At 37.0% G+C, this 11,648-nt stretch overlaps 1 protein-coding gene across 1 annotated transcript; it reads right to left on the bottom strand.

Annotated features, from left to right (window-relative positions):
- Positions 1-4,517: 4,517 nt before the first annotated feature.
- LOC122070916 (sulfite exporter TauE/SafE family protein 4) lies at positions 4,518-8,453 on the bottom strand. Its single transcript, XM_042635163.1, has 12 exons — positions 8,046-8,453; positions 7,799-7,958; positions 7,440-7,640; positions 7,245-7,306; positions 7,085-7,133; positions 6,924-6,979; positions 6,762-6,848; positions 6,610-6,660; positions 6,293-6,532; positions 5,256-5,349; positions 4,965-5,105; positions 4,518-4,814 (listed from the first exon to the last, which is right to left on the bottom strand). The coding sequence occupies exons 1-12, from the start codon at positions 8,235-8,237 to the stop codon at positions 4,735-4,737; spliced, it is 1,413 nt and encodes a 470-aa protein (XP_042491097.1). The 5' UTR covers positions 8,238-8,453; the 3' UTR covers positions 4,518-4,734.
- Positions 8,454-11,648: the final 3,195 nt, after the last annotated feature.

Below are 11,648 nucleotides of genomic sequence, written 5' to 3'. Positions count from 1 at the left end.
TCTTCTCACGATTGAAGCCACTTTATGTTAGTTATAGGATTTATCCGGTCATAATAAGGCTCTTATTTTTAAACTTGCGTGGCTTTTACTTACCTACCCTACTGCTATTTGGGGACAGGTTCTGAAGAGTATATTTCTGAAATTTCTCCTTGCTGGATGCTCAGACACCACTTAAGAGTGGATCTGTTGTATGGAATAGTATTAAGAAAATCTTACCTCTATTAAGATCTATTGATTGTTGGAAGATTGGTGATGGTATACAAATCTCAATTTGGTTTGACCCTTGGCTGCTTTCAGGTCATGGGTTTTCCTCCATGACGGACCAGTCACCATGACCATACTTCCTCCTCCGATCATGGCGGTAGCTCCACCAGCATTGCTACCAACCCCTACTCAGCCACCAACTACAGCTTCTTATGTCATCTTCTCTTTTTCGCCTCCTTCTTTCTCTTCAGTCTCAACCCTTTTGCGAATCTCACCACTGATGACTTCGCCAGTGATGCTCCATCCTAGGCTCTTCAGTTGCTTCGACTCTACCAAACTGGTATTGTTAGGTGTTCAAATCTTGTTGTGTAGATTGTGTTTGAAATGCTCTACTTTCCCTTGGCATTGTTAGGTGTTCAAATCTTGGTGCATGTGTTTGAAATTCTTTAAGTCTAAAAGCTTACCATATGAGCCAAGGGTGATACAAACAATATTATTACAATTTGAATCTAAAACTAAGTTGTCCCCACATGCATGGCAATGACAAACTATGAAGAAAATCTCTTAAAATATATTGGAGGCAAAAGGTTGTGTGGTGGGTTCCTTTGGACCATGCACCTAGTTGTACCACATGGGAGAATTATAAATAGGAAATGGTTTTGATTGACCACTTGTCATATTTCATATTTAAATCTAATCTTATGATCATATATTGCTATGCCACCCTCTTGGTAGTTCATGCTTCTTCTTCGTAGTCTTAGATTTTGAATGTTCTATATTTTCAACCGGTCAATTTCGTTAAAATTTGATATTTGAGCAGGAGATCTTGTAATTTATCTACCCCATCTAAACTACCACGTATTTGTGTATAATACAGAAATACATTTTAAATTGAAAGCTAAATAAATTATTCCCTTTATTAAATTTAGAAAGTGCACATTTTCACAAATGCATCTTGAATGACCCCATTTGATGGGGAAAGCCAAGTGGCGATTTTCATAGAGTACAACTTATACCTTTTTCAAGTGGAAGAATGATATTACAATTTTGATCATTAGATGTTTAGGGTATGATGTGGATTAGCCACTTGTTAAATTTCAGGATGAACTTCAATATATTCTCTCATATACAAACATATTGTCATATTAATTGTAATTCTATTCACTCTTTTGTTAGTTTCAAAATTTTCAATTTACAATTTTACCATTTGACAAATTTTTTTTGGAACGAATAAAATATTTATTCGAAGAACAAAGAAAATAAAGCCAAAATGCAGATAAAAATCAAATTAACGAGAAATTAAAAATCATCACAAAGCCTAAGACAAGGTAAAAGGGAAGGGAAAAAAAAAGAAAACAGCAGATCAAATAGTTAATCACAAATTAGTTTTCCGTTCATTAGAATGAATGATTTATTTTTTTATTTTTTTATTTTTTTATATTTTTTTAAGATAAGAAAAAAATTAAATAAGAACCAAGAGGTACGAACTCAAGACCTAGAGCATAGACTTTGTGCATACTGCTCAAGTAAAGAAAATTCCATGATAATTTTGTTTTTTAAGAAGTATCATGTAGAAGTAGGCTGAACAGGACATAGATTGCCAATCAAGAGTACAAAGTAAAGGCATTCCCCGATAACTCCACATGACAATGTAGAAGCATGTTAGGAAAGATGCCTTGGGACCACTGATCTACCAAATAATTTGACCAGCTTTTAACCTGACCACTGAGATTGGCAGGGATCCACGTCCACAGTTATAGTGGAACCAACTACGTACAGATGAAGATAAGGAGGAGTCAGTCAGGACTTGGCATAAGCTCGATATCTCCGTGACCATTCATGGGACAGATATGTATCATTATTGGGTCAAAATCTTCAATCTTTATCTTCTTCTAGCAAACACCGCAGATAGATATATGTATATATATGTCATCCATATGGCCATGTATGTGTTTGTTTTGACTCGTTGCCAACTGGTAGCCTCGTGCCACTGTAACAACCACTCCTTGAACCCCTACGCCGCTTTGTTTTTTAAAGTTCATCTACCCACAGAATATTTTTCCTTTCTTTTAGACAATAATACAAACATCTTGCATCCATTCATTTATTTATTTATTTATTTTTGGTGGAATGCATCCATTCATTTACTGTTATGTAGGGTATGCCTTAACTGATTCATTACTTATATATATAAGTTATACCCATGTCATCTGAAGATAATTGTCCTTTTTTTTTTCTCTTTTGGGACAATCATCTGAACCCACTTCTCTCCTCCCAGAGCAGCTGATATTTCTGGCCTCTCTCTATTCAAGTTAGTCCAGCTTAGGAAAACTTCCATATTGGAAGAGGCAGTGAGAAGAAGAAGAGATCTTCATTCTCATTTTTCTTTCCCTCTACATGCATGGCCAAGTGGGGTTCAACTTAGGTTGATCAACATCAACCCATATGGGTTTAACCCACTTGGGAATCCAAGTGGAAGGACTAGCCCAATCCAGTATTGGGATAAATCCATCTTGAGTAACAACAATATTATTGGATTAATTCCTAGTACTTTGGCTCATTAATTAGAGGAAGATTAATGGTCCCAATCAATGCAGGTCAAACCTGATCTCCTTGGATGCCCCTAATGTTATCATCTTGTATTCTTTTGATTTGTTAGGGTAGCGTGGGTAGCTAACCCACGTGACCTCACCTAAACTCTTTTCTATAGTTCTATATACCATGCCCTCCAATTTATGTCAGGCTCCTTTGTTTTAGAAAATATTTTTTAGAATTATCTTAAAATTAAAAAAGAAAACTTATATAACAACATTGAAAATAATAATAGGGGAAGTGTTTCTTGTGGGGGGAGTTTGGCTCCTATGCATTTGTGGGGTCAATGAGAACATGCTAGGAAGCATCAATAGAGGTATCATTTTTCATTTTATAGGCAGTGGATTGGTCATTTCACTCTCCATATCTTTGATTGCCCCCACAAAAATCATTTCCCCATAATAACAAAGGGTAAAAGAACTGTACTGGTCACATTGCTGTTGTGTTAGTATGGGGACCAATGAGATGGCACACAAAGGCATCAACATGGGCATTTTTTTTCCCATAGGGATGGGGGCATCATTTCGCCACCCTATGTTTCGGCACAAGGGCTGCATGACCAGAGAGCATTGATTTCCCCTAATAATACAAAAATAGGTTGGGGATTGCTACTTGATTGCATGGCCTCTATGCCCGAGCCTGGGCCAATGAGGGAAGCATGCATATGTATCCACCTAAGGGGCAGGGGCATCATGAGAGGGTAGGGCGACTATAGCAATATTTTCCCCTAATAATAACACAACATTTTTCACAAAATACTTCAATTGTTTTTTTTTTTATCCGAAAAAAGACTTTGATTGTTTCAAATAAAACCCATATAACAGAAAATATTTTGAGTAATACCTATGTAAAAAGTTAAGGTTTTATATAAGAATCTTCTAATTTTCCTAAGATCACGATGAATGGAAACCAATTCACAATGGGCCACTCGAAGGGAGGGGGTCTTGGCCCTTTGATTGCGGGGTGATGTTCACAACATGGTGAAGGAAAACTTCATGATTAGAAAAGGCCTTTCCTCTTCAAGTAATTGTGTTACAAGGGGAAACACCTGATACATAAGAGCCTTAAATAATTGAAATAGACCTTGAAAATGACTTCCCAGTGAACAGCTTGAGTGAAGACATAAAATCATTCATTCATCTATGTGGCTTTCAGAGACGTCACTTTGAATTTCAAAGGCCACATGAGTTTTCTTTGGTATATTATACATCTGGTGCCAAAACTTGACTATCAATATCAACCAAGTAGAATGATCCCAAGATCCAATTGGTACATTCCTTAAGATTCCCCTAAAAGATGAAGCCTCTAGACATCAGACAATTGTTAGTCAACTTGGCAGGTGTTATTCCTTATCAGTTATACGACAATTGAATGGCTGTAACTTTGAAAAAGACCATCTAGCCCTACCTGGGGCAAGTCTGCACCAGGTACTCAAGCCTTTAACCACAGTGGATGTATGCATAGAACAGATTAACAGAGCCTAATGGAGTTTAGTTCAGACAATGTGAGCACAGGCTTTCAGACCAAACAAAAAAAATCATTTTTTTTGTCCAGCATTGGTTAATGAATCAATGCATGGCATAGAAAGGGAAGGCCTTCAGGCCAGAAAGGTTACCAAAATCCTTCTCTGACCACCAAATTCAAGTCAGCATCTTTCACATAATCCATGTTTGGGATACTAAATTTTAATATCAATCTTCAACCACTGTACATTGTCACAATAAATCAAAGAAATAAGACGCTATTTTATTGCAAATATTGACGGTGAAAGCAATATGCTAACACACATTTATGACACCAATAGCAATAATAACACTCTCTTGAGAGTGTAGAAAATAATCAGACCTATAAATCAAGCTTGGGTTTGGACAATTAGGTATTGGCCAACACCCACCCCTTTATATGAACTGTCTCTGTTTCTTCCAGCGTCGTAAGAATTCAGTTCTCACAAAAACTTAGAAATCCCATATATTCATGGTGACGTATCATGGTGATGCTTGACTCAACACCGATGATGCCTGCAAGATTTATAAGTCAGAATGGGAAAATTAAACAGTCTAGACGTACTTTCTATGACTTATGAAGATACAGAGGAGGATTGGTAGAAAAAAAGTATGAGAATAGAAAAACACAGACAAATTATAAGGTGGGTGCTTTTGAGAAGTTACCCATTGTTAGAGCACTAGCAAAGATAACACCAGAGAGGATGAAGATAATGATAGAAGCTCTTTTTAGCAATGTAACCAATTTTCTTACAAAGAACTGCCCCCAAAAGCCAGCCAAAACTGATATTGATATGAGATACAAAGCTGCACCCAAGGACCAAAAAAAAAAATTGATAATGCAAGGAGAATTGAACCTTTTTGTGAGGACAATCTAGGCCACATTTGTAGCTATGCATGTGAGTGATATTGGTGGCAGTGGTAATATAAATGAAATTAGAGTGATAGAAACAGTACCAAATGGGATGGGGAATCTCTTCAGCAAGTAAAACTCCACCACAGATAGAGATGAGGAGAACATCATGACGAATGTTGCCGTCGCACTAGCAACCTAGCACAGAGAAAGGAAAAACAGGGCTTAATGCACCTATTATTTACAGTACCTGTTGTTCAAGGGAGAAAAGAGACATAATTCTAAGCTTTTTAATGAAACCAAGTCAAACTTGCACTCTTTCCCTACCCTCTATTTTTTAAGGGGATGGGAGGAGAGAGATAAAGCTTCCTTCTTTTTGCTAATTTTAAGACACCTAGTAGAGAAACCTTACAAGTTCTCTTTCGTTGCCCGATTTTAATGACGAACTAATTGCTTAAAGTATTTTAGGTGCCTTATTTGGGTTTAAAACTTTCCTTCAAATAGCAAATACGTAACGATCTTGAGTTTTGCCTGAACAATTAAGAAGCATCTTTTGGTTTTTCAGGTCAACATAAAAGTCCCACATAGTTTTAACAACTTCACTTTTGGGGGTAGAAGTTTTCTTGTAAGAATAAGCCTTAAACTTGATAAACAAACTCGTCTCTCTTCAAGCTGAAGCCTACAATAATAAAGAAACCATTTTTTCTATATGGTTTGTTCTGGTAACAATAAAAGATAACCACCACATTCACACCTTTATGATGTTCTTCTGCATCATTCTTAAATATAATCCATGGATCAGACTACCCATAAATTAATAATCCATTGCATAAAGTAATACAGATACATACACTAAACATAACAGAGGTATGGGCAAAGGTATACAGAATAGCCACCATAAAATCTTAGCAACTCTGTAATTCAGAGGCAGAGGACAGTCTAGTAATGGCAACTCAGCTAGTTCATGATCAATGAATCATCGACAATCAAAACCAACCAAGCATTCAGAAAATCAATATTCACAGTTCTACAATAACAAGATACTTATAGAAAAAAAAAAAATGCAGTTACACAATTAAAAGGGGGAAAGAAGGGGAGAGGTGTGGAACAATGTTGATAATTTCAGTTAAGTAAAATATACCTGGGGGATGACCCCGATCTCGAGGAGGAGAGGACCCAATATGAATCCACCACCAGAGCCCAACAAGCCCCCAACAGTACCTCCCAAAATGCCACAGAAAGCACAGAAAGTAAGGCTCATGGCAGTCCAATCTATAGTAGCCTCACAAACTGCCTCTGGGTTACCATCCAGTTTCCTCTTCTTGCTTTCCTTGTACAGTTTCATCACTTCATATCCAAACACCACGAGTGCCACAGGCAACTATGTCCAAACACATGAAAACTAGTTGAAACACATATATACCAAAAAAGAAAATCCAGATGAATCAATCCACCTACCTGTAAGAAGTTGAGTACCCAATACCAAGCACCACAAACCACAGAATTATTCTGCAAACACAGAATAAAAAAAGATAAGAATCTGAAGTGACTGAGAAGAAGAAGTAGAAAAAAGAAAAGGGAAAAAGCGAGGAAGGGGATTTACTACTTGCCTTGAGAATCTGAAGAGCTAGAAAAATAACCCACACGAGCACGAGGGCGAGAATCCTCTTCCACCTAAGGTTGAAACGTAATATTTGCTGCAAAGAAAGGGTAAAGAAGGAAAATTAGTACCAATCAATCAATCATTTCCTAATAATAGAAGAACAGCTCACCATTCTGGTTTTCTCCTCTTTTGGAACCAGTGGTTCATAATCTGCATCAATGAGAACTGCAAAAGCAAAGAGATTTAAATGAAAACCCATATAACTAAACTTATTATTTGAAAAAAAAAAATCCAAAATCTGTGAAAGATCAGTTTATTTTGATGCCTTACGTTCACCACGAGAGTTCACTGGAGCTGCCTGTTGCTTCTCAAATTCCTTCTGCAATTTTTATTTTTATTTTTATAATCAGAACAGAGTTTTTAAAAATTTTACCTGGCAAAAAGTTCATGACAGAGTACATAATGATAATAATAATAATTCCAACCAAACCTTCATAATAGTCTCCTCCTTCCACATGCTAATGGCCTTGCAGAATGACCTTGAGGATGTCCCTGATTCAGAATTATAAATATAGACAAAGGGTTTGAGAGATGATGATTCACAGACACGATTAGTTGGGTTTGTTAGAAGCAACCAATATAATAGGACTAAGGAGGAAGGGGGAAATTAGAGAATCAAACCCACCAAGGAAGAGAATAATGATAAGGACTGTGATGAGCCAGTAAGGGAAGACGACGCTAAGAGCAACTCCAATGGTGATGCCAAGCATAAGCATGGGCTGGAAAAGGAGGGCGAGATCATAATCGATTATCGGCACATTCCTTGTTGGATGGGGTACCCTCAAGTTAAACCAAACAGACGATGCTGATGCACCCATTATCATACCTGCAACAGTTCCCAAAAAAGAAAAAAATAAAATCATATTATTAAATTTTAAAGAAAAGTTTCTCCAATCCCAAAAGAAAGATTTTAAAGAACATAAAAAAAGAATTCATATTAAACCCATGGTTTGGGCAATGCGGTGAAACAGAGCAAGAGATTACATTTAGAAAGAGCAGCAGCGGATTTAGTATCAAAACCAACAACTAAATTGAGCATTGGAACAAAGATGCCTCCGCCTCCAACCCCACCTACCGTTCCGAAGGCGGAACCCAGAAACCCAATCACTGTTGCCAATACAGTTCTCCAGCTAAATGTCAGCGCCTGCAAAATATAACAAAAACCCAGAAAAGAAATCAATCACTACTCAAACCGTTCGGTCAAGGGAGGGAAAAACGTAGAAACCCATACCGGCCAAACTAGTTCGCTACTGCTGAGTCCACCAGATCCATTGGAGTAGTAAAGTGTGAGGTTTGAGTTTCGAGAAGAGAGAGAAGCCGGGAGTTGAAGATGGTCTTCATGAGAGTTGCCGAGGAGGTAGGTGGATAGAACGGCCAAAGAGAAACCCGTGACAAGATACAGAACGAAGGCTTTGGTTTCCATGGCCCCCGTGCCTGAATGCCTCTCTCTGCAACTCCTGAACTCTAATGCAATCAGAGATCTCCCTCGACAAGGCAATGATACATTTAACTCCTATATAGGCCCAACAGTTTCTTTATCAATCCAATAAGAAAAAGCCAAATCTACTTCTCTCTTCTCTTCCGTGTTCTCTTCCGTGTGAGAGAGAGAGAGAGAGAGAGATAAGAACGAAGGTAAGGTGGGGTGGGGGAGAGAGGGGGTGTTTTATACTATGGCAAGAGCCGCAATACAGGCGAGCGGAAAGCGAAGATGGGCTGAAGAGAGATTTCGCACACATGGCTTAAATAAACAGATTCCATTTTTAAGTTTACGCCCAAGTTTTCCTAGGCGGCCGTTTGTTTGGGTTCGGGAGTTGGGAGAGGTTATCTAGGGGCTTCACAATCAAAAGTGATTATTGTCTGCCGCGAGTGGGGCGGTGCGGCCAACATCAAAAGGTTTGGCACATGCCTCAATGTCATATCGGTCATCCAATGCTTGTTGCACTGCTGCATTCACTGGTAGAGGTTGTTTTTACCACAATTGTTTGGGACTGTATTACATAAGTAGCATGATGCACACTCTCAGTACATATCGGTATCGATCCACAATACAATTATCAATAGTGATACGTAACAATCACATTGAGTGGTCAAATCAGGTGGTATCGAAGATCAGGACACCATTTTTCTTTATTGATGGATCCAGATTAGTATCAATCACAGTTAATACTAATAACAATTCGATCTAATACTAATACCTAAAACTGTTTTACACAAAGGATTTAAGATCCACCAATCTCCAAAATTGTAATAGAGGATGCTTACAAATTTCTATAGAAATCAGGTTACTTAAAGAAACATTTGTTTATTTTTGAAAAAGAGTAGGCATGCTACCATGGTGTTTAGAAGAGGATCCTCTCTTCTCTATTTTAAGAAAGACCCTTTTCTACCTTTCTGTGTCTAATCTTATGATTGCTATATTTAGTTAATTTATTGAAAGTTCCTATTTATTTATTTATTATGATAATCAGAAGAGAAGAATAATGTGGCTCTATCGGAGCTGATTCTTTCATTTAGGCTGTGTTTGGTAGCCAAGAGTAAAAAAATGAAACGGTAAGAAAATAAAAAAAGTATGCATATTTGGCTAGCATTAGAAGAAAAGAAAAGAAAAGATTTTATATTTTTGATAATATATATATTTTTTTGGTAGCAAAGGAAAACTTCAACTTTCCTTAAGTGAATTTTGAAATTCAAAAAAGAATATGCTCTTGGTTGGGGTACATTGAGAATTTCTTAAATTAAGAAAAAGTACATATTTTCTTTTCTTTTCTATTCTTGACTACCAAACACAGCCTTAAAGAACTGCAAATTTGGTAATTGTAATTGGTTGTCACTCAAGGTTCTTTTGAGTAGAATCATATTTAGCAATTTTGGTCTTCCATTCTAATTTCCCTTCCCTTGTTGTGCCATATCTCCCTGTGATCGAGTTGATCGCAGACCACTCTTTTATATAGGGCTAAGGATTTTTTCCCTTGTTGCCTCAACCCCTACTTTACAAATAGTGTCTACCAAAAAAAAAAAAATTAAATAAATAAATTATGCCATATGTAATTGGTATTATTCCTACTTCTTTGGAATTGGAATGGACATCATTCTTTCTTATTTGGAATTGAAAACTTTTATATAGGTATATCCTTTTTCTCTTAACTTGTGAAACACAACCTTCAGCCACGTAGAAGGGATAATTTCTTTTAACCTAAAAAGGAAAAAAAAAAAGGTAATGTTATTTAAGAAATGATTGTTCACGTTAGATCCAATTTCATATTCAAATTCAATTATGTACTTTATCAGAAAAAAAATCCTCTGTTGCAGATGCAACGGTGTGGCGAGTATTCGATGGTCGTAATGATATGGGGGCACATGCCGATATCATCTTGACCATCCAGTGCTCACTGCACCGCTGCACCCATGGTAAATAATCATTTCCCATGTCTTTTGACGTATAACCTATTATACATCTTTCTCATGCCTGTTGTTTATTCCATGCTTTCGTTTTTTTGCACTTTGCTCGACTCTATATAGACTTAAAACTTAGGGCCCGTTTGGTACCGTTCTAAAAAAACGTTTCTGGAGTTTTTTCGTTCTATTGGAACGAAAAAACGGAATCTTCTGTTTGGTGCATTTATGGTCCGTTTCTGTTTTTTTGGAACAAAAGGTGAAAAAAAAACTGAAAAAACGAGATTGGACGGAACTCCAAAATGGAGTTCCGTCTTCCCAGTTTCGTTCCATTTTACAGAAAAAAAAAAATTTTCCGATAAAAATCTGAAATTTTAAAACACCATTTTTTCGTTCAAAAACTGCGTTTTGACACAGAAACTGAAATTTTCGTTTTTGACACGAAACGGCGTTTCTGGAACAGAAACGATACCAAACGGGCCCTTAACATTTGAGCAATAGAACTAAAGGGTTGACCAACTAGTGGTATTTTTTGCATAGGTTGAAGATAACCCTCTTTAGATTGCACAAACTAGAGAAATCACGAAATTTATTTATTTGATTGTGGCTCCTCGTTGCATGTAAAAAGAAGGAAAGAGACTGAAATTAATTTAAGAAAGGAAAAAAAATGTAACAATTATATAACATATTTGGAAATTCCTACCATATAATGTGTAGTAATTACATTTTTGAGATGTAATTTTGTTTTTCTTTCTAAATCAAAGGGATTTGGTGTTTACATTGTAAAGAGTGCAACTTATTGTCATCAAAGTGGTAAACCAGGAAATTGTAACCTTTTCTTAAGGAAAAAAAGTTAGGGACAGTGCTGGGTGCCTTAGCTTGTGCCACTCTCTCTCCCTCCTCTTTGGAAATGAACCTCACGCTCCTCCCATTCCACCTAGGGATGTCAATTCCGAGCCCACACCGGTAGGCCCGACATGGACTGGCCCGATTAATAAACGTGTCGGGCCTAAGCCTGGCCCGATTAATAAATGTGTCGGGCCTAAGCCTGGCCCGTTTCTAAATAGATAGTACTCGGTGCAAGGGGTAAGCCCGATGTGCCTCCCAACTGGCTCAACTCATTTACAAGCCCAACTCAAACTGACACTTTTAGCCGACTGTTTATATAGTTATTTTGATTTTTTTTTTTTATAGAATAAGGTATATATTGATATTTTTATCAATTATTGATTGTAATTAAATATAATATATTTTCAAAATTGTTGATGATTTAACAAAATAAATTAAAGTATCTTAAAATTTAAGAAAAGTAAAGACCGTTTAAAGTATTATTGGTACATTACCCCGTTTATGGCCCGATTACCCAATAAGTAGAAGCCCAATTAAAGCCCAAAACCCGATAGAGCCCGACACGACACCGATCGAGACCAACTCGTTCCTT

This window comes from Macadamia integrifolia, unplaced genomic scaffold (genome assembly GCF_013358625.1).
Source record: "Macadamia integrifolia cultivar HAES 741 unplaced genomic scaffold, SCU_Mint_v3 scaffold_157A, whole genome shotgun sequence".
Classification (NCBI taxonomy): Eukaryota; Viridiplantae; Streptophyta; class Magnoliopsida; order Proteales; family Proteaceae; genus Macadamia; species Macadamia integrifolia.
This window is presented reverse-complemented; position numbering and strand designations above follow the sequence as displayed.

Coding starts and splice junctions, on each gene's coding strand:
- LOC122070916 (XM_042635163.1), bottom strand. CDS start 8,237: ATGGAAACCAAAGCCTTCGTTCTGTATCTTGTCACGGGTTTCTCTTTG. Junction 6,533..6,609: donor GGGTACTCAACTTCTTACAG/GTAGGTGGATTG, acceptor GTTTGGACATAG/TTGCCTGTGGCACTCGTGGT. Junction 4,815..4,964: donor TGCTAGTGCTCTAACAATGG/GTAACTTCTCAA, acceptor TAAATCTTGCAG/GCATCATCGGTGTTGAGTCA.